Raw genomic sequence first — 20285 nt, forward strand, 5'->3', positions numbered from 1 at the left:
CAAGGGTAAACAGTGAAAAGTCTCCTTCACAACCCTTTCCCCAGGTACCGAGACCCCTCCGCAAAGCCAGCACTGTCACCAGCTTCCTGCGTCTCCTTCCAGAGAGAGGCTACACGTAAATAACCATGTCTATATGACAGAATTTTTCTTATTGAGGCAGATTTGTGAAATTTTTTTCTGCATTACTGTCCAGAAAAATCAGAAGACTCTTGCTGAGTTATTAGTTAAAAGAGAGGCATGGTGATAATCAAACACACCAAAGTGTTCAACATCATTTGCATTTCCACTAGGAAAAGGCAAATTAATGAGATGCTGCTAGAAACCACCAGAATGACTAAAATCAAAAAGACTGATTAAAAAAAAAAAGTCAATAACACCAAGTGTTGGTGGGGATACCTTGATGATGAGAATGTGAAATGGAACAATTGCTTTGGAAAAAAATGTCACAGTTTCTTTTCTTTTTTTTTTTTGCGGTACGCGGGGCCTCTCACTGCTGTGGCCTCTCCCGTTGCGGAGCACAGGCTCCGGACGCGCAGGCTCAGCGGCCATGGCTCACGGGCCCAGCCGCTCTGCGGCATGTGGGATCTTCCCTGGACCGGGGCAAGAACCCGTGTCCCCTGCATCAGCAGGCGGACTCTCAACCACTGCGCCACCAGGGAAGCCCCACAGTTTCTTTTTATTTTGAGCACAGAACTAATTTATTTCCCTCCAGCCACCCTTGTTAGTGCAAGCTGGGTTTGGTTCAGCAATTGCCCACGACGGTGAGGAACGGTGGGGGCAGCACCTTACTTCCAGCTTGAGATGATGCAAATTGTCCTTTTCTCTCTCTCACCTTCCCAAGCTGAACAGAGTGTAAAGCGTGTTTCTGTAAAGCTTGTTCAAGTCCAGAAGCTGGCCCCGACGTGAGTGGCTAGAGGCCACCGTCCTGGAGATGGCCTAGGGAAAGCACGTGAAGCCCTCTTTCTAGGGTTTGGGCCACACATAATGCAGAACTGAGCATCCTTGTATGGACTTTCCCACTTGGGGTTTATAATTTTCATTACTATTATTCTCATGACTCATCTAATGTTCATGTCTAGTCAACCTCGTTAGGGTGAAGTCCAGTCTGCTGTGATAATTTGTAGGGACCAAGTATATCTTTTTTTTTAAAAAAAATATTTATTTATTTATTTATTTCTGGCTGTGTCAGGTCTTAATTGCGGCACACAGAATCTTTCGTTGTGGCTCGAGGGCATCGCATAGGTTCTGTAGTTGTGGCACACGTGCTCAGTAGTTACAGCACATGGGCTTAGTTGCCCCACGGCATGTGGGATTTTAGTTCCCTGACCAGGGATTGAACCTGAGTCCCCTGCATTGGAAGGTGGATTCTTAGCCACTTGGACCACCAGGGAAGTCCCAGACCAAGTATTCCCATCAGAACTGACTCGCAGATGCCAAGTGAAGCTTCTGACACCTCCATCAGGGGGATGGACAGTGAGACCCAGTTCTTCTGACATCCATTGCCTTCTCCACTTGGGCCAGATTCGGTCTCAGCTGCATCTCAAAGATCCTTTCCAGTTTGATTTTACTTTGGTTCTGGAGCTTCTGAACCAGGCCATCCTCAACCAACTCACTTCTCCTTTGCTGCTGAAACAAGAGGACAGAGTTTTCTCTCTCCCAATCCTGCAATAGGGTCAGACTGTGCCCAGTATCTGAAATCCCCCGCCGTTGTTGGAGAAGCTTTGAACGCACTGATTAGGGTTCTTTCGGAATGAAATGGGAGGGAAGACGTGTTCTTTTTGTTTACCAGTTTATTGTGAAAAGATATGATAGGGACTTCCCTGGTGGTCCAGTGGCTAAGGCTCTGTGCTCCCTATGCAGGGGGTCCGGGTTCGATCCCTGGTCAGGGAACTAGATCCCACATGCATGCCACAACTGAAGATCCTGCGTGCTGCAATGAAGATCCCGTGTGCCACAGCTAAGACCCGGCTCAGCCAAATAAATATTAAAAAAAAAAACTGCCCTAAAAATAAAATCTATTTTTTTTTAAAAAAGGGTATGATAAAGGATAGAGGTGAACATCCAGATGGAAGAGATGTGTAGGGCAAGGTACGTGGGAAGGGGCACGGAGCTCCCATGCCCTTTCTGGGTGTTTCAACCTTGCAGGACCTCCACGTGTTTACCAACCTCTCACAGTTTCTTATAAAACAAAACACACCTATCCTATGACCCAGCAATTCCACTCCTAGGTACTTATCCATGATACGTGAAAATACATGTCTAAAAAGATTTGTACAAGAATATTCTTAGCAGCTTTATTCACAACGGCCCACATTGGAAACACCCTAGGTGTCCACAAAGAGGAAATCCATAAACCATGATATACAACACAAATGAATCTCAAAAGCATGATACTGAGGGGAAGAATTCAGATGCAAAAGAGTATATACTGTATGATTCCTTTTAGATGACTTTCTAGAACAGGCCAAACGATCTCATTTCACCTGTGAAAAAGATCTCAACAGAAGTTGCCTTTGTGAGTTGCGGCAGAGATCAACTGGGCAAGGGCATGAAGAAATTGCCTGGGGTGATGGAAATGTTTTACATACAGAGGGTTTTTGCGTTACACAGGTGTATATACCTGTCCACACTTGGTAAATGGCAAACTTAAGATTTGTGTATTTCATTGTATGTAATTTTTACTTTAAAAGAAGCAAACTATAAGCAACTGTAATTAATGATATGCACGCTGAATTGTTTAAGGGTGGAATGTCCTGATTTCTGTAACTTGTTTTGAAAATAACATTAGATGAATTGTTGAATGGATAAATGGTCAGATAGCAAGAAAGCAAGTATAGAAAAATGTTAACTATAGAATTTCGACGGATATGTGGGCGTTCACTGTATATGCCTTTCAACTTTTCTGTGCGTTTGAAAATGTTTACAATAAAATACGGGTGGGGGAAAAAGAAAAAAAGAGAAGTATGGGTGGGAGTATACTTCATATCAAGAAGTAAGTACTTTTCTTTTGTTTCATTGTTACCGACTCACTGGTATCACATCCTTGCCCTGTCATCAGAGCTGAGCTGGTCAACACAACTGCAGTACTCTTTGTCTTTCACTATCTCCAGCCATTCGCCCTGAGGGAAGTGGCCAAGAATAGGACTGTGTGCGGTTTCTGGCCATGAAGTTTCCCTGCTCGGAAGTGGGCTGATCATGCAATAGACACTATGCCCGGGGTTGGGGAGGTTGGGGGGATTGCCCTCCGCTCTGCTCCCATTTCTGCCTCTTGTGGTTTATTTCCTTCTACTGGAGGAACACATGTGCCAGTAGCTTCCCGAGACATGATGTGCGGGAATGTTCCTGTTTTACCCGCCCACTGGATCCATAGTTCAGCAGTGAGTAGAATCCTTGGTGGAAGATCATTTTCCTTCAGAACCTTGAAGGTGTGGCTCCACCAGTGTAACTGTTGGGAAACCTGAAGCTGTTTTATTTCCTGTTTCCTTAAGACTTGTGTTTTCTCTCTGGAAGCTTGTGGGATCTTATCTGTTCCCATTGTTCTGAAGTTTCTCAGCGAGGTGCTCTGGGGTGGGGTATTTCTGTTTGCTGGGCTGGTGCTTTCCCTCTGTAAACGCCTGTCCTTCAGATCTGGGAAACTTCCTTCAATTTTTTCATAGATGTTTTCCTTCTTTGCTTTTTCTTTGTTCTTTCTTTTCTATTACAGGATATTATTAGGATGGTTGGACCTTCTGGGCTGGTTCCCTGATGTTCTCACCATTTCCTACTTTCTCTCACTCCATGTTTTTGGGTCCTCTGAGAGACTTCCCCAACTTGCTGTTGCAGCCTTTCTGCCGAGTTTTTTCAGCTGGCTTGTTTTTAATTTCTGAGGGTTTTTTGTTGTTGTTTGTTTTAATCATCTGAACGTTCCTTTTTCTAAAAATAAAAGCACTCCCTTCTTATTCATGGATGAATTATATTATCTTGAGTTATTGATAGTTTTTTGGTTTTTTTTTTAAGTTTCCTTCTCTGCTCTGTTTTTGTTTTCTCCAAATTTACTTATTTTGATTATTTTGATTTCTACCTACCATTCTGGAGGTTTACCTCATGTCTTTTTTTTTTTTTTTTTTTTTTTTTTTTTTGCGGTACACGGGCGTCTCACTGCTGTGGCCTCTCCCGTTGCAGAGCACAGGCTCTGGACGCGCAGGCTCAGCGGCCATGGCTCACGGGCCCAGCCGCTCCGCGGCACGTGGGATCCTCCCGGACCAGGGCACAAACCCGTGTCCCCTGCATCGGCAGGCGGACTCTCAACCACTGCGCCACCAGGGAAGCCCCTTCCCTCATGTCTTTTAACCCATGGTTCCGTTGCTGATCAGAGGTGGGAAACTAGGGGGTAATGGGAAGGTCTAAAGGAGTGGGAGGCTTCCTGAAGACCCTCCCCTGTTTGGTCTTTCCTCCTAGACTGGACAGTTTCCCCAGAGAAGAGCTCCCACCCTCCACCCTCCTACGCTGAAGTAACCTTCCAGCCGGAGCCGAGAAGGAGGGGGTTAGGGAGGTCCAAGATTCAGCCTAGGCTACTCAATCCTCTGGTCTTTGTTCTGTTTTCCAGATCCTATGCCTGGAGTTATCCACCCCTGCCCCCCATACCCTCTGGTTTACCCTCTCTAGAGAGGGACCTCGAGTCCTTTGTAGGGGAAGGCGGTCACCCTGCCTGATGCATGATAGGAAGCCACACAGGCTGCCTGCTCTTGCTTCTCAGCTCTCATCCCATCTTCCTTACTGTAAGCGCCCAACACCCCCAGTCCCAGAGGTGCCTGGGGCTGCCAGTTCCCAACCCTTTGACGAGTCTCTGCTCTCGATCTGCTGTTGATCACCTTTTCCCACTGCTGGTCTAGGTGGCTAAACCAGTCTGTCCCCTCATTCCACCTTCCACTATCTCTTGTCTTCTCCATACTTTCTGTTCTAGAATTACATGTCTTTTTTATTGAAATTCCTTTTCTGAAATTCTAGTGGAATTTTGGATAGAAGGGATGTTAGATACAGTACTTGCAACTAATCATGTCAACCTGGAAATGAATACTGTCTGTTCATTTGCCTGTTAAGCATCTTCCCCAACAGACTGTAGGTTCCCTGATGGCAGGGATTCATTTTGTTCATTTCACACTTTCAACATCTGGACAGTGACTGGAGCGGAATAAATGACTGACCTTGAATGAAGAACCTAAGTAGGATATATGATTGCATACGTAACAGGTACTTGAGAAACAACTATGTAGCACATTCAGAAACACACATGGTCTGATATTTGCTTATTTAATTTTTTTAAATTGAAGTATAGCTGATTTACAATGTTGTGTTAGTTTCAGGTGTACAGCAAAGTGATTCAGATACACACACACACACACACACACACACATTCTTTTTCAGATTCTTTTTATTTAGTTTTAATTTTTAACTTTTTTGGACCATTCGTTGCCATGTGGAACATTGTAAATGGCCACTCAAGGCCAAACTTGGAGAAGTTTTAAATTAAGTTTTAAACTAACTCAGTTTTCATTTAAAGCTGATTTTCATATGTGGTGTGTACATTAACTTTATTATTTTATATATATTATTATTTTATATTCCTGGTCAAACTTCTCATACAATGGAATTACACTTTATCAATCTAGAGAAATAATGATCTCAATGTGGTCAAGTCACATGTTTGCTCAAAAACTCCTGTCTTATCAGAATAAAGTCCACACCCAGTCTGTAACTCAGCCTGCAGTTACCTCCAGGATTCTAGACCTGGAGCAGCCCAAGTGCCTCTGCGTCAGGACTGAAGATGGCCCTGGGCCTCTAAAGTCCTGGACTTTGTTCTTTCCGTGGAAAACTCTTTTCTTCTTCTTTTTTGTTTTTAATTTTTCATATTTATTTATTTATTTATTTTTGGCTGCTTTGGGTCTTCGTTGCTGCGCGCGGGCTTTCTCTAGTTGCGGCGAGCAGGGGCTCCTCTTCGTTGTGGTGCGCGGGCTTCTCGCTGCGGTGGCTTCTCTTGTTGCAGAGCATGAGCTCGAGGCGCGCAGACTTCAGTAGTTGCAGCACGTGGGCTCACCTGTTGTGGCTCGTGGGCTCTAGAGTGCAGTCTCGGTAGTTGCGGCTCACGGGCTTAGTTGCTCCGCGGCATGTGGGATCTTCCTGGACCAGGGCTAGAATCCATGTCCCCTGCATTGGCAGGCAGATTCTTAACCACTGAGCCACCAGGGAAGTCCAACTCTTTTCTTCTTATTCCATCAAGACCCATTCTACCCAGACCATCTTTCAACTCTCATCTCTTTGAGGAAAGCCTTTTTATTAGCATAACTATAGTTTTTTGCCTCCTGATAAGCACCATATTGTCCCCCACTTCTGTAACCGAGCAGAACCCTATGAGGCTTTCCCATAATAGATCCCCCACGCATGTCCTCCGCCACCTTTTGTCTGTAGAAAAACTTTAGTCAAAGAATAAATTTAATCAGAGAAGCAAGAAAATGCAGAAAGAAAGGAAAACAGTCGAACAATACAAAATAATAATACTTTAGCCATTAAACAAAGTCAAGGACCTTTAGTTCCTCCTCAAGGGCTGTAGATACTGCTCTGAGCCATGTCCTTTGAGCTGTTTTGCACAGACTGAAACTCCCACCAGGTGGAAGAAGTAAGTTAACTGCATGCTGCCCACAAGCACGTAGACCCCTGACCAGCTGGAACCAGAAGGCTGATGATGTTGAGTCCCCATTACCTCACCACCAGCCAATCAGAAGAATGTCCATGAGCTGACCACGCCCTCCTCCTTGAACACTGTAAGACTCCTCACTACTCCCTCCAGGGAAGGACACACAGTCTTGAGGGCATTATCCTGCTGTGGGCCTGGCAAAGCAATAAGAGCTACTCTTTTCCACTTCACCTATGACTGTGTCTCCATGTTTCTATTAGGCTGAGTTTCGGCAACACTTCCAGCACTGAGCTCAGAAGGACTGAAATCCTGGCAACTGTGTCCTTGTCTGGTTCATTTCCTATCAGTCCATTATGCAACAACAGCACTGAAATATTTGTTCAGTTAAATTGTTGACTGGAGGCCCCACCCTTTTACTTGCTCCTGGTCTAAAGATAGGAAGGTAATTACACTTAGTAGTTGAGGTTTTTCATAGATTCGCTGGACATTTCTATCAGCAAAGGGACCACAGTTGCTCTACAGTCCTTGAAATCTCAACTCCTCTTTAAGGAGGATCTTTTCTTCTTGAACAACAGAAATTTATTTTCTCAAAAGTCTAGAGAAACTATGACTAGAAGTCTAGGATCAAGGTGTCAACGAGTTTGGCTTCTGAGGCCTCCCTCCTTGGGTTGCAGATGGCCACCACCTCACTGTGATCTCACGTGGTCTCCCCTCAGTCTATGTGTTGTCTGTGTCCTAATCTCCTCTTCTTAAAAGGACACCAGTCATGTTAGATTAGGGCCCACCCATAGGACCTCATTTTACCTTAATTATATCTTTAAAAATCCTATCTTGAAATACTCACATGCTGAGGCATTGAGGGTTAGAAATTCAACATATGAATCTGGGAGAGACACAGTTCAGCCCGTAACACCCCTCTTCCTTGGACTAGTATTATGTCCTCCTAACCAGCCTCTCCACACCTCCAATACCTTCTAGGGGGATCTTTTTTTTTTTTTTTGAGCAGAGAAAGGTTTATTGCAGGGTCAAGCAAAGAGAACGGGGGGTGGCTCGTGCTCACAAACCCCGAACTCCCTGATGGTTTTGGGGGAAAAGTTTTTTTTCTTTTTTCTCCTTTTTTGCGGTATGCGAGCCTCTCACTGTTGTGGCCTCTCCCGTTGCGGAGCACAGGCTCCGGACGCGCAGGCTCAGCGGCCATGGCTCACGGGCCCAGCCGCTCTGCGGCATGTGGAATCTTCGCGGACCAGGGTACGAACCCGCGTCCCCTGCATCAATAGGCAGACTCTCAACCACTGCGCCAACAGGGAAGCCCAAGGGGGAGAAGTTTTTATAGGCAAAATTTGGGGTGAGGGCTGCAGGCGGCGTGGCCTTCCTCTGATTGGTTGGCTGTGAAGTAACAGGGCAGTGTTCCGGGAATCTTGCTCAGCCTGAAGTTGCCATCCTCCACCTGGCTGGGGGCCTTAGTTCCCAGCCAAGTTGTCAATGACTTGCCGCGCGCAGTCTTAATTTGGATATCCGGTGGTCGTCTGGGTCAATCTTCTCGAGTCCAAAGAGATAGAGCGATAGGATAATGAGAAAGATTGAGAGGAGGAAAGCCTTGGCCTGTGGGCTCCTTCACAGCCAGAGAACTTGTCTCTGCCAGATCTTGCAGGCAGTGTCAGTCACCACCTAAGGGCCTCCTGGAATCTACACAGCTCAGGAGAAGTCCCAGCCACCCTTCAGAGGGGAAGCCGAAGCCCAACAGGCAGATCGAGATTCTGCCCTTTGAGTTCCCACGTTGGGCACCAGAAAAGATGCTGCAGGAAAGAGTGCGGGGCGAGAGGATGGTCACGTCCCAGGTCTCAGGCGAGTCCCTGGGGCGGCTGCCAAGGGTGGGTTCTTGGCTTTGTGCAGGAAAGAATTCAAGAGCAAGCCACAGTAAAGTGAAGGAAGGTTTATTCAGGGAGATACACACTCCACCACAGTGTGTGGGCCCTCTCCGAAGGTGAGAGAGGCCTTCAAGGGGGATCTTAATGAACAAAGAAGAGATGCCCTTTGCTCTGGAAACGTTTATTTTGAAATAATTGCAAGACAAAAATGTTTTAAAAAATTGTATAGAAAAGGTCTGATTTCAGAAAAATTGTTATAGTACTGAACAACTGAATGAGTTACAGGAAGAGAAGACCTACACGATGAAAATATTATTGGAAATAACTCCTCCGGAAGATCCGCTCTTAAACAGGGTAAGGGGAGCGTGAACTGGTTATCACCTTGCAGAAGGGCATTGCAGCAACATGTATCAAAACTTTAAAAAACTATTCACCTCTTTTTTTCTTTTTTTTTTTAACATTCACCTCTTTTAACCCAGTAACTCCATTTTGGGGGAATGCAGTCTAAAGAAATAAAGCTACAAAGATTCTTGTACATACATGTTCATCCCATCATTCTTTCTCAAATAGGGAAATATTGGCTGTCTGATAATAGAGAAATTGGTTAAATTAAGGCACATGCGCATAATGGAATGAAAAGTAAGCAGTCATGAAAAATGTTCTAACAATGATTCAGCATGATTTCCCACTTTTGTTTAAAAACATGTTCATTATATATATACAGATGTAACTAGGAGGAGATATACCAAAATATTCTCACGTTAATGGTCTGCTAAGAGGACATTATCTCCAGAACTTGGTGCAAATCAGTAGGACATAGTAAACGCTCAACGCATTAAAAATAATTAAGGGGACTTCCCTGGTGGCGCAGTGGTTGAGAATCTGACTGCCAATGCAGGGGACACGGGTTCCAGCCCTGGTCCGGGAAGATCCCACATGCCGCAGAGCAACTAGGCCCGTGCGCCAGAACTACTGAGCCTGTGCTCTACAGCCCACGAGCCACAACTACTGAGCCTGCACTCTAGAGTTGGTAAGCCACAACTGCTGAAGCCTGCGTGCCTAGAGCCCGTGCTCCGCAACAAGAGAAGCCACCGCAATGAGAAGCCAGCGCACCACAACGAAGAGTAGCCCCCGCTCGCCGCAACATGCAGCTCGCTCGCTGCATGCATCAACGAAGACCCAACGCAGCCAAAAATAAATAATTAAAAAAATAAAAATAATTAAGAATAACTAGAAAATGCATATGCAAAGGAGGAAAGTTCAACCTATTTTTGGCTGAATGAACATTAGTTATCTGATTAATGGTACCATGTATGGTCTTTTCTTTATAGTTCTAGGTTGCGAATTTTCTAGAAGGGCCTTGTCATCACCTAAATTATGGGGATCACAAAGAACAGATGTTCACCCCTTGGGCGGCCCCCGACAGCAGTTGGTCGCGGGCTTGGGGAGCCAGCTCCTGGAAGCCGGGGCCTCCCTCGAGGCCCACCTGGGCGGGCGGGGCGGGGCCAGGTCCGCGGCCGAAGCGCACAAAGATGGCTGGCGGCCCGCCCCGCTCCCGGCTCCCGGAGTCCGGAGCCGAGCGTTCCCGAGCGTTCCCGAGCGCCCCCGAGCGCTCCCGAGCGTTCCCGAAGCCTAGAGAAACCCCGGGAGTCGCGCGGGCGGGAGCGGCCCCGCCCCGGAGCCTGGGAGCGGAGGCGCCGGGGCGGGGGAGGGGAGGCCGGATGTGAGTGGAGCGGCCATTTCCTGTTTCTCTGCAGTTTTCCTCAGCTTTGGGTGGTGGCTGCTGCTGGGCTCCGGCTTCCCATCGGCGGAGGGCAAGGCGGCGTGGACAGCGGCCCCGGCACCCCGCGCCCCGCCGCCCGCAGCCGCGCACCCGCCCGCCCGCCGCGCCCCGAGCTCTCCGCTCTTCGCCTCAGTGCCCGGCCGCCGCCGCCGCGGCCCAGAGAGCGGCCCAGATGCAGGCCATCAAGTGTGTGGTGGTGGGAGACGGGTGAGTGCGCGGGCCGCCCCGGGGGTCGAGGGCCGGGGCTAGGGGCCTGGCGGGCGGGCGGGCGCCGCGGGCTGGCCTGGGGCCTGGCCGGGCCTCTCCCGGGCGGGGGGCGCGGGGCGGGGGGCGTGGGCCGCCACCCTCCCCGGGACCGGACGGCGCGGGCCTGGTTCCGGCTTTTTTATTTTTTTATTTTTTGGTGTGTGTGTGGTGGTGGGGGGAGGGAGGGGATCGGCGATCGGCGGCCGGAGGGAAAGTGAACTCCACCCTCCCGCTTTCTCCCCGGACCGCTGACCGCCCGGCAGAACTCGACCCGGGCCGCCACCCTCCCTCGTTTGCCTGTAGTTTGGGTGGGTTTAGGGAGTTGCCTTTCTTAAAAAAGGACCCCCTCTTGATTTTCCCATTAACCTCGAGTTTCATTGAGACCTTTCGTGGGTCCCGGCGGTCCCAGCTCGGTCGTAGGGGAGGAATATGTGCACGGGCTGGTTGGGGGTGGATCCTAAGCTGATTCGCCAGGGGGTGCCTTCCGCTTGTACTTAAGCCACTTTTCTGATTTTTTAAGGGACTCTCTGTTTGCTATTAAGGTGGGGAAACTTTTAGGATTTCTAGCTGCGAGGAGCTGGGTGTGCTTAAGACGGTTCCTTTCTCGGAATGTGGTGTGGTCATACATTTAAAAAAAAAAAGGAAAGAAAGAAAAGAAAAGAAGAAAAAGCTGGCCTTCGCCTCATGCGTTAGGTTTGGGATGTAGCAGAACAGCCTCCCTGAGCCGGGCCGCCCTGTGACTCAAAACAGTTCTTTTCACTACTGTCTGTGGTGGTTCCCGGCCCTAAAGGAAGACTTGTCTTCGGCAGTTTTTTCCTCCCCTGGAAACAAGAATCTCAGTGTAATCCGAGCAAAATCGTGCGTCTCAGCATGGTTCGAGTACATGAGCATTAACAAGGAAGCTCCAAGAATTACTACCAGTTGCAGCAAAGTCAGAATGCAACTGGTACCTATTTGGAGTCTTGTAAAGTCGAACGAAGAGTTCTGGCATCCCTGTACCCTAAACTTGTTATAAGGGCTGGTTTGCTTTTATGCCTCGATGAATTTATGAGTTCTCGGTTTCTTTAGATCATTGTAAATTAGACATTTGACTTGTTTCTATAACTAATTCAGATCCATGAAGGACAATCAGACAACTGATTGTTTTAAAAAGATGCCCTCTGTGTGATTTGTCAGGCTCACAAATGTGAAAGATTATTGACACTTCATAGTTCTGTCTATATTATTAAAAATTGTAAGTTTCTATTTAGGAATATGTATAGTAGTTTTGTGTTTTTTAACCCTTTAAAAGAAAGCTTTAATTTGGGGGAAATGTTCAGTTAATTGGTTTAACAGTGAAATCACTAAATTCATTTAAATGAAGTTTTGATCCTTTTGCTACTGAATTAACTGAGCATATGTCACTGTCTTAGGAACATTTTAAATTATCTGAATTTCCTTTAAAAAATAAGAATGCGGAATCAGTAATACATACTAGATTTTTTAAAGTCATATTGCTGATAATCCATTACCTAATCCTAGAATGTAATATTCTTATTTGAAAAATTTAAAAACATATGCACAGAAGACATATTCAGTTTACTTAATTATACTTACAGACTGTGGACCTCTACTGTTTGCTTGGCTTCTTTATCTAGTTAAATACTTGTTGAATGCCTACTGTGGAATCTGGATCCTTCCTTCATATCCCCACCTCACCACTTACGGGGAAACCCTGAGCATATCACTCATCCCCCAAGAGAGGTGCCTCAAGGGGAAATTGTGAGATTAAACAAGATGCTGGCTATTAAGTGCCTCACAGGTGCCTGGCCCCTACTGAGTGCTTACTGAGTGCCAGCTGCCAGTATTTTTATTATTATTGCTGTTTCTGTTACTCTGAGGCATTGCTAGGCTCTGTGGAAGGAGTGTTAGGCATAAAACACGGTGACCTAGAGTTTTCTGTCAGTTTTTTAGTACTGTATTTGACATTGATGTTGACATTAGAAGTGAAATGTACCTTTACAAAAAAAATTGAGCTGTATTACTTTAAATCAGGGCTAACATGTAGCAGACATGGCTTAAGTGAAAAAATCTAGATATATACTTTTTCCATCAAAAGTATTTTCCTGCTTTTATCTGAATAAACTATATTCCTGATGGGAATGTTTTATTAAAAATTGTTACAGCTGTAAGTGCGGGTCTAAATTTTGTGGCGTGAAAGTTGCTTAATGTTATGGAATTTCAGGCAGTTAGGGGCAGTTTAAGCAGGGAAGGCAAACTGGTTGAGGTTCCACAAATTGGAGGCTTCCTTATTTTAAAAATATTCTGGTTAAAGGCTCTGTCGTAACTGTATTATAATTAGCACCAATTAGCCTATATTCTTCTTCTTTTTTTAGAACTTAGATTCTGCCTCTGACATTGTTTTTTTTTTTTTAATTAATTAATTTTTGGCTGCACTGGATCTTCATTGCCATGCACGGGCTTTCTCTAGTTGCAGCGCACGGGGGCTACTCTTCGTTGCGGTGCGCGGGCTTCTCATTGCGGTGGCTTCTCTTGTTGCGGAGCACGGGCTCTAGGCGCACGGCCTTCGGTAGTTGCAGCACGTGGGCTCAGTAGTTGTGGTTCGTGGGCTCTAGAGTGTGGGCTCAGTAGTTGTGGCACACGGGCTTAGCTGCTCCGAGGCATGCGGGATCTTCCTGGACCAGGGATGGAACCCATGTTCCCTGCATCGGCAGGTGGATTCTTAACCACTGCGCCACCAGGGAAGTCCCCAAGCCTATATTCTTCTAATGGATTATTTTCTATACACCAATTCAGTTGGCATTGAGTATCAAATGTGAGGTAAATTTTGATACTTTTTAATTGTGTTAATCCTTCTGTTGATCCTGATTCTGTTAGTCCTTCCTGAACATGGGGTTTGTCACTTTAATTTGGGGAACTTCTGCCCCACGATTTTCTCTCAGCTTTACTTAGGTAAGACAGCATCTCACATTTATGATCAGCCACATTTTAAATTTTTGGCTGCACTGTGTGGCACGTGGAACTTCCCCAACCAGGGATCGAACCCGTGCCCTCTGGGTGGAAGCGCAGAGTCCTAACCACTGGACTGCCAGGGAGGTCCTGAACAGCCACTTTTAATTGTGTGTTGTTTCGGCTTTGCTTGACTGGGAGGCTGGGGGTGAGTGACTTGAGCCCCCGTTCCCCATTTCACTCCAGGTGGCGTTAGTGGTCTCTCCAGCCCAGTGTCTGATTTAGACATTGCTGTCCAGGAATTTTTTTAGTTGAGCATGATAAATGCCTTCCATGATGTCATCTTGATAGGAATGTACACCAGTTCCTGCCTACTTCCATTGAACAAGCAGTAATGGTGTGATCCATGAGTTTAAGTTTCTGCATTGCCTTCCAAATTTATGTTTAGTGTTTGAATCTGATCTTGGTTGGTAAAATTCTGTGTAATGTGTTTTTTGCTGTTGTTTTAATTTCAGGTGATAATTCCAGCTAAAAGTTTGGGGTTGGGTTCAGTGAAGGAATATCAGGAGTCCATTTTTAGAAACCTTAAAGCCACCCTTTTATAATCTGTCTTTTGCATTAGTCAGTTAATGTCTTTGTACTTCCTACTTTTTCACCTTTGCATCATCAGGTAGCTCTAACTTAGAATTGTAGTCTTCCTAGAAAGGAGATGTTTTACCAGGGATCCTGCTACCAGGGCAGTTACCACATGTCACCAGACGGGATTTTTTCTTCCACCATCTTAATGTGAAAGATGTCAAACATGGGAAAGTTGGAAGAATTGTGCAGTGAACACTCATATGCCCACCACTTAGATTCTGTAATCAAGAGTTTGCTCTATTTGCTTTATCACATGGTAACGTGTTCCCATTTGGGGGCAGTAGTTTAAGAGGATTTGATACAGAAGCTGATTTTGGAAGGAGAATGGGGGTGACACACAGTTAGATATAAATTCTTGGTTTTGAACTCTGCATCTTTAGCTGACCCATATAATCAGCTACCCCAGGGTTAGGCTTGGTGGTTCTAGAATGACAGTCTGGAGTAACGGCTGCTTCAGATTTGAACTCTATCGTAGGTGGCATCTTCAGCCTTGAGTGTTCTAGTAACCTAAGTGTTGAGAATCTGAACTTTTTGAAGCCTCCAATGGTGATAATGACTGGCTTTCTCTAAGTTGGTTGGAATGTCCCCTGTTGGTGGCAGAACATCAGAATTTCAGTTAGGGTTTTGTGTTTTTGTAGCACTAAATTGCTCTATTAATCCATACATTTTCTGAACTTAACTCTCTGCGTAGTTATACATTTACTGAAGGGCTGGTGTCTTCAGTAAACGTATAACTGAAGTCCCCAAAACCCATTTCTTGGCATAAATTGAGGACTTTCATTCAGGGTCTTTCATTAATGCAATAAGTATAAATGTATATTTGATACTTATAATTAACATTCCACTACATTCTATTAATTTGTTCTTAAGATCCTAGGTACTTTTAGGGGTTAGGGGAGGGGGAATTAGAAGGGAGTCAGAAGGAACAAAATTCCAGTTATAAATAAGTACTAGGTATGTAATGTACAACATGATAAAGATAATTAACACTGCTGTATGTTATAGATGAAAGTTGTTAAGAGAATAAATCCTAAGAGTTCTCATCACAAGGAGAAAAATTTTTTTCTATTTCTTTGATGTTGTACCTTTAAGAGCTGATAGATGTTCACTAAACCTATTGTGGTAATCATTTCATGATGTATATAAGTTGAATCATTGTTAAACGCCTTAAACTTATATAGTGCTGTATGTAAAATATACCGCAATAAAACTGGGGGAAAAAAGATCTAGGTACTTTTAGACAGCAATACAGGCTCCTTAGTTTGGTTTACAATAGTCATTGGAGAACTCTGGTTTTTCTGTCCTACTAAGATCAATTTATCTTTTTTATTTTTTTTAAGGCAATGCAGAATCTTCTTCTTTTTGAGTTGCCTGGATCCCTTACTTTTTTCTTTTCTTTCTTTTTTTTTTTTTTTTTTGTGTCTGCTCTGGGTGGTGTGTGGCATCTCATTAGTTCCCCCATCAGGGCTCGAACCCATGCTCCCTGCAGTGGAAGCACAGAGTCTTAACCACTGGACCGCCAGGGAAGTCCATCCCTTACTTTTTTAAAAAAATAAATTTATTTATTTTATTTTTGGCTGCATTGGGTCTTCGTTGCTGTGCGCGTGGTCTTTTCTCTGGTTGCAGCGAGCGGGGGCTACTCTTCGTTGCCTTGCGAGGGCTTCTCATTGCAGTGGCTTCTCGTTGCAGAGCAAGGTCTCTAGGTGCATGGGCTTCAGTAGTTGTGGCACGTGGGCTCAGTAGTTGTGGCTCACAGGCTTTGTTGCTCTGCGGCATGTGGGATCTTCCTGCACCGGGGCTCGAACCCGTGTCCCCTGCGTTGGCAGGCACATTCTTAACCACTGCACCACCAGGGAAGCCCCATCCCTTACTTTTTTAATGTGAGGAAATTGCCAGTGTTTACAGATTTATCGATTTTTATGTGCTTTTAAGTTTTGGCTTATAGGTTTCAGGAAGTAACACTGAAGTTTACCAAAAATTTTTTAAGGAAACGTTTTCCTTGAGGTTCTCCTAATGGAAAAATAAAGGACATAGTAGGAACATAATTTACTGGCTTTGGTCTTGATTATTTCTACAGGATAGAGCAGAAGCATAGGTTAAAAAAATGTGCTCAATTGCCGTTAGATTAAAATGTTGTGTGATGACTCACTGTCACTTAAAACTTAAATAAATATTTTCTATCTACACTGTCAACTTTGTAACCCGTAAAAAAACTAGTAACAGTTGCGATTATTTATCACAAATAAGATACTTCTTAAATTAAAAAAAAATGTGTTTATGTGAATGTTCTTCTAGTAGACTCATTCACTTTCTAGAGTTACAGCATCTTTCAAAGATTAAAAAGAGACCGAACCGAATAGTTAAATATATAAAATTGGAAATTCCAAAGCAAATAGTAACTTCCAGAAATTATGCAGCAGCATCAGTCAAGGCTGACCAAATAACTGCTTCTATTCTTTCTGTGGGGAAAAGCTGTGACTTTGTCTAGAGCCGATGTTGACTTTGGCCTCTAGCATTTATTTGTGGAGTGTGTTTAAAAGCGGTGAATAAATACACTAATGGGAGGTAAATAACCTTTTCTTTTTATCTGTTTTTTAAAATTAAGTAAACATTTAAATCAAAGGTTGGACATGTACTTATTTAAAAAAAGTCAGAATTTTATACTTTACTAATTTTCTTATAGAATACAGCTTTTTAGCAAATGATGATTGGTAATAAAATTTCATTTATTATCAGGTGATGCCAGTACCTTGAATTCCTTTACAGTTAAACCTTTCAAAAGATGAAGGCTCAGCTGAAGGTGGAGTTTCAGGAAAAGAAATTTTGGAGCATTTAAAACACAGTTGGTGGTATTTATAGTGATGGCTTTGTTCCTCATGCCTAGAGGAGAGACTTAGGACAGGGTCTCTGAAGTGAAACTGTGATATTTTAACATAACAGTTAAAACTTTTAGAGCTTCTTATCTTTGACATTAAGAGGCAATAACTATTAACATTTTTACACAGCAACATTTGTAATTTTGAAAAGAGATTCACTTATCCTGGCCTTAGAGTCCACTCTCTTCCTCAGCTACCACATCCAGCCCCTGGCCAAGCCACGCTTGTTTTGCCCCACATCTCGGTAGCTCTTGAAGTGGCCCACTTCTCTGCACCCTGAAACCCCCTCCACGGTCCAGGCCACCAGGGCTGGTTCCTGGAACACAGTGGCAGCTGCTTCCTTGTTTTCAGCCTCCAGTTTCAACTTCTTTGGTCCTCTTTCCACACTGTCATCAGAGGCTGCTTCTGAAAATGCAAATCTAATGGTTTCTCGGCAACAAAAATCTTCTGTTACTTCCCAAGTAGCATCAAGTTCCAGGCCCTTAACGAGAAGAGAGGACAACTTCTTCAGATTTCCCTCTGCCACTTGCCCATTCTTTCTTCGTCCTTCAGTTTTACTGGGCTTCTTGTAGTCTGGGTCTCGCCACGTGCTGTTGCGTTTGCCTAGAATGTTCCTCCTTGCTGTGTCCCCACTCATCAGTCTCAATGACATTGCTGCCGCCTCTGCCCCCAAGACTAGGTTAGATCCCTTTGCTGTCCATCTCCAGAGCATCTTTAGTAACACTTATCACACCTATAATTTTGTGTAATGACTGCATTTTTCATTTTTTAGTTTAGTAACTGCATAAGTTCCATGAGATCTTGTGCGTTGCAGTGTCTTTAGCACCTAGTGTACTTCTGGCATAGCACCCAGTTTGTTGGTATAGATTGAAATTGCATTAATGCTCACAATAGTTTGGTGATGGAGTTGGTAGTTTTGTATCCATCTTACAATTGAGAAAACTGAGGCATAAGGAAGTTGAAACTTAAACAATTCCAGCCAGTAAGTGGTAGAGTTGGCTATGGGTCGCACATCTGGGACAGTGACTTCAGATATCTCAGACTCCTACTCATTCAGGTTTTTTTTTTTTTTTTTTTTAACATTCTAAGCTTTTAACAAAATGTATGGCCAATGAGTCATTTCTGTTTAGAAAGCCTTTAGGAGTTGGACGCTAGCTCCTGATGATGTCATGTTTGACTATGAGGTCTTTGGGGTGAGGGAGTTCCAGCTTTTGTTAAGCCTTGATAATGTTATGAGTGCAACAAGTATTGGCAAGACTGCCTGGGCCTGTATGTAATCTGCTCTTGTTGAGAGGTTTTTGCTAAGAGTGCAAGGAAAATAGAAAATCACTTAACTTCTTTATTGTGAGTCCTAATTTATAGTAGTAGTTGAGATTGAACAACAAAATCTTACGACTCAGAGCTCCAGTGTATCTCGTGACCTTGGTGAGCCAACAGAGGACAGCAGGGAGATGGGCCCGTGTAAGGAGCATTTATTTGGTGAGCCCTTGGGAGGCCAGGGACTCTGAGAAGCCCCTGAAGCCACCCTGTGAATGTTGTAAAATTTAGAGAATGTGTGTTGGCTACTGGTGCAGTGATCGTCTTAATTTTTAGGTGATACCCCCCTGAAAAATTTTCCAAGTGGTTGGGAGACTTTCATCACCGCCCTGGCACCCTGTATCTGCTTCCAGTTGTGCGGGAGGCCCTCCTGTCTCGGGAGTATTTCTACACTCTTCTCTGTTACTTCTCCTCTTTGCAGCTGTTTGGGAAGTTTACTCCAGCGTCCCTGAGCCATTAATTAATATGTCTGGAATGTAATGTGTTAGCTGCTCTAAAAGTTTATGGTGGGGCTTCCCTGGTGGCTTAGTGGTTGCGAGTCCGCCTGCCGATGCAGGGGACACGGGTTCGTGCCCCAGTCTGGGAAGATCCCACATGCCGCAGAGCGGCTGGGCCCGTGAGCCATGGCCGCTGAGCCTGCGCATCCGGAGCCTGTGCTCTGCAACGGGAGAGGCCACAACAGTGAGAGGCCCGCGTACCAGGAAAAAAAAAAAAAGTTTATGGTGGATGTGAGGATGTGGCAAGGTGGCACGTGAATGCAGATGAATTAAAGTGAGAGCAGTTGTGTGTGGTGGTTGGTAACTAAGCACTCTCTTTAGAGAACAGCTGTCACTGTTGGCCAGAGGGAAGGCTTTAGGAAGGTGGTGGGATTTGAGCTGCCACTCGGAGGCAGCAAAATATATTACTTAGCAACAAAATGGAAGCTGGAGAGGAAAGCTATGTTTGCATATTAGTATTCATCAAAATAATTTGAGGATAGATTTGCAGATTCTTGGATGAAAGCCTTCTAGAGATCTTCACAGAAGAGACTTTCAGTTTAAAAATACTTTTCCCGGGGACATCCCTTGTGGTGCAGTGGTTAAGAATCTGCCTGCCAATGCAGGGGACACGGGTTCGATCCCTGATCTAGGAAGATCCCACATGCTGCGGAGCAGCTAAGCCCGTGTGCCACAACTACTGAAGTCCACGCGCCTGGAGCCCATGCTCCACCACAAGAGAAGTCACCAAAATGCCCATGCACTGCAACGAAGAGTAGCCCCCGCTCGCCGCAACTAGAGAAAGCCCGTGCGCAGCAACGAAGACCCAACACAGCCATCAATCAGTCAATTTAAAATACTGTTCCTGTTCAACCTTGTGCTTATTAACAAGTATTTCCTGACTACTAGTGCTAATACCTAAAGCAAAAGCAGAGTGTGAAGCCTCTGGACTCCGCCTTTCTGAGTAGTTCTAGTTTGTTTACTTTAAATTTCAGGATAAAACTATGTGTAGTGTTAAATAAAAGGTTATAGAAACTCTTTAGGGCTAAGTACTTGATGTATATACGTCCTGATTTTTCTATAAGTTATTTTCACCGAATAATGAAATCTAAGACTGCATTCATGTTGACTAAGCAACTTACACCATTTTTTTCTCTCTTTAGAGCTGTAGGTAAAACTTGCCTCCTGATCAGTTATACGACCAATGCCTTTCCTGGAGAGTATATCCCCACTGTGTAAGTATCCTGAGTTAAACTGGAAATTAACTTGTCTGTCATACGTTGCTTTGGATTCTATTGACCTTTGTTCTGCTCTTTCTTAATCCTTATGCAAACAGATGTGATTAATTTTCCTTTCAGTCACTGAGGTCTCATTATAAGGTATTTGGACTTTTAAAAAATACTTAATACAGGGGCTTCCCTGGTGGCGCAGTGGTTGAGAATCTGCCTGCTAATGCAGGGG

At 44.8% G+C, this 20285-nt stretch overlaps 1 protein-coding gene and 1 long non-coding RNA gene across 4 annotated transcripts in view; both read left to right on the forward strand.

Moving 5' to 3' along the window:
• The window catches only part of LOC125961467 (uncharacterized), a 96117-nt gene that overhangs the window by 57156 nt on the left and 18676 nt on the right, over positions 1 to 20285 (forward strand). The gene's annotated exons all lie outside the window — the stretch shown is intronic.
• RAC1 (Rac family small GTPase 1) overlaps positions 1 to 20285 on the forward strand; it is a 34727-nt gene that overhangs the window by 3288 nt on the left and 11154 nt on the right. The window contains exons 1-2 of one of the 3 annotated variants that reach the window (XM_033426859.2): positions 10261 to 10528; positions 19988 to 20059. In XM_033426859.2, coding sequence (XP_033282750.1) covers positions 10494 to 10528; positions 19988 to 20059 — 107 coding nt within the window. In that variant the 5' untranslated portion in view covers positions 10261 to 10493. Of the gene's footprint in view, positions 1 to 10260; positions 10529 to 19987; positions 20060 to 20285 lie in introns of those variants that run through there. The other 2 variants (XM_004268939.3, XM_049699477.1) reach the window with 2 other exon arrangements.

Source organism: Orcinus orca, chromosome 16 (genome assembly GCF_937001465.1).
Source record: "Orcinus orca chromosome 16, mOrcOrc1.1, whole genome shotgun sequence".
Taxonomy (NCBI): Eukaryota; Metazoa; Chordata; class Mammalia; order Artiodactyla; family Delphinidae; genus Orcinus; species Orcinus orca.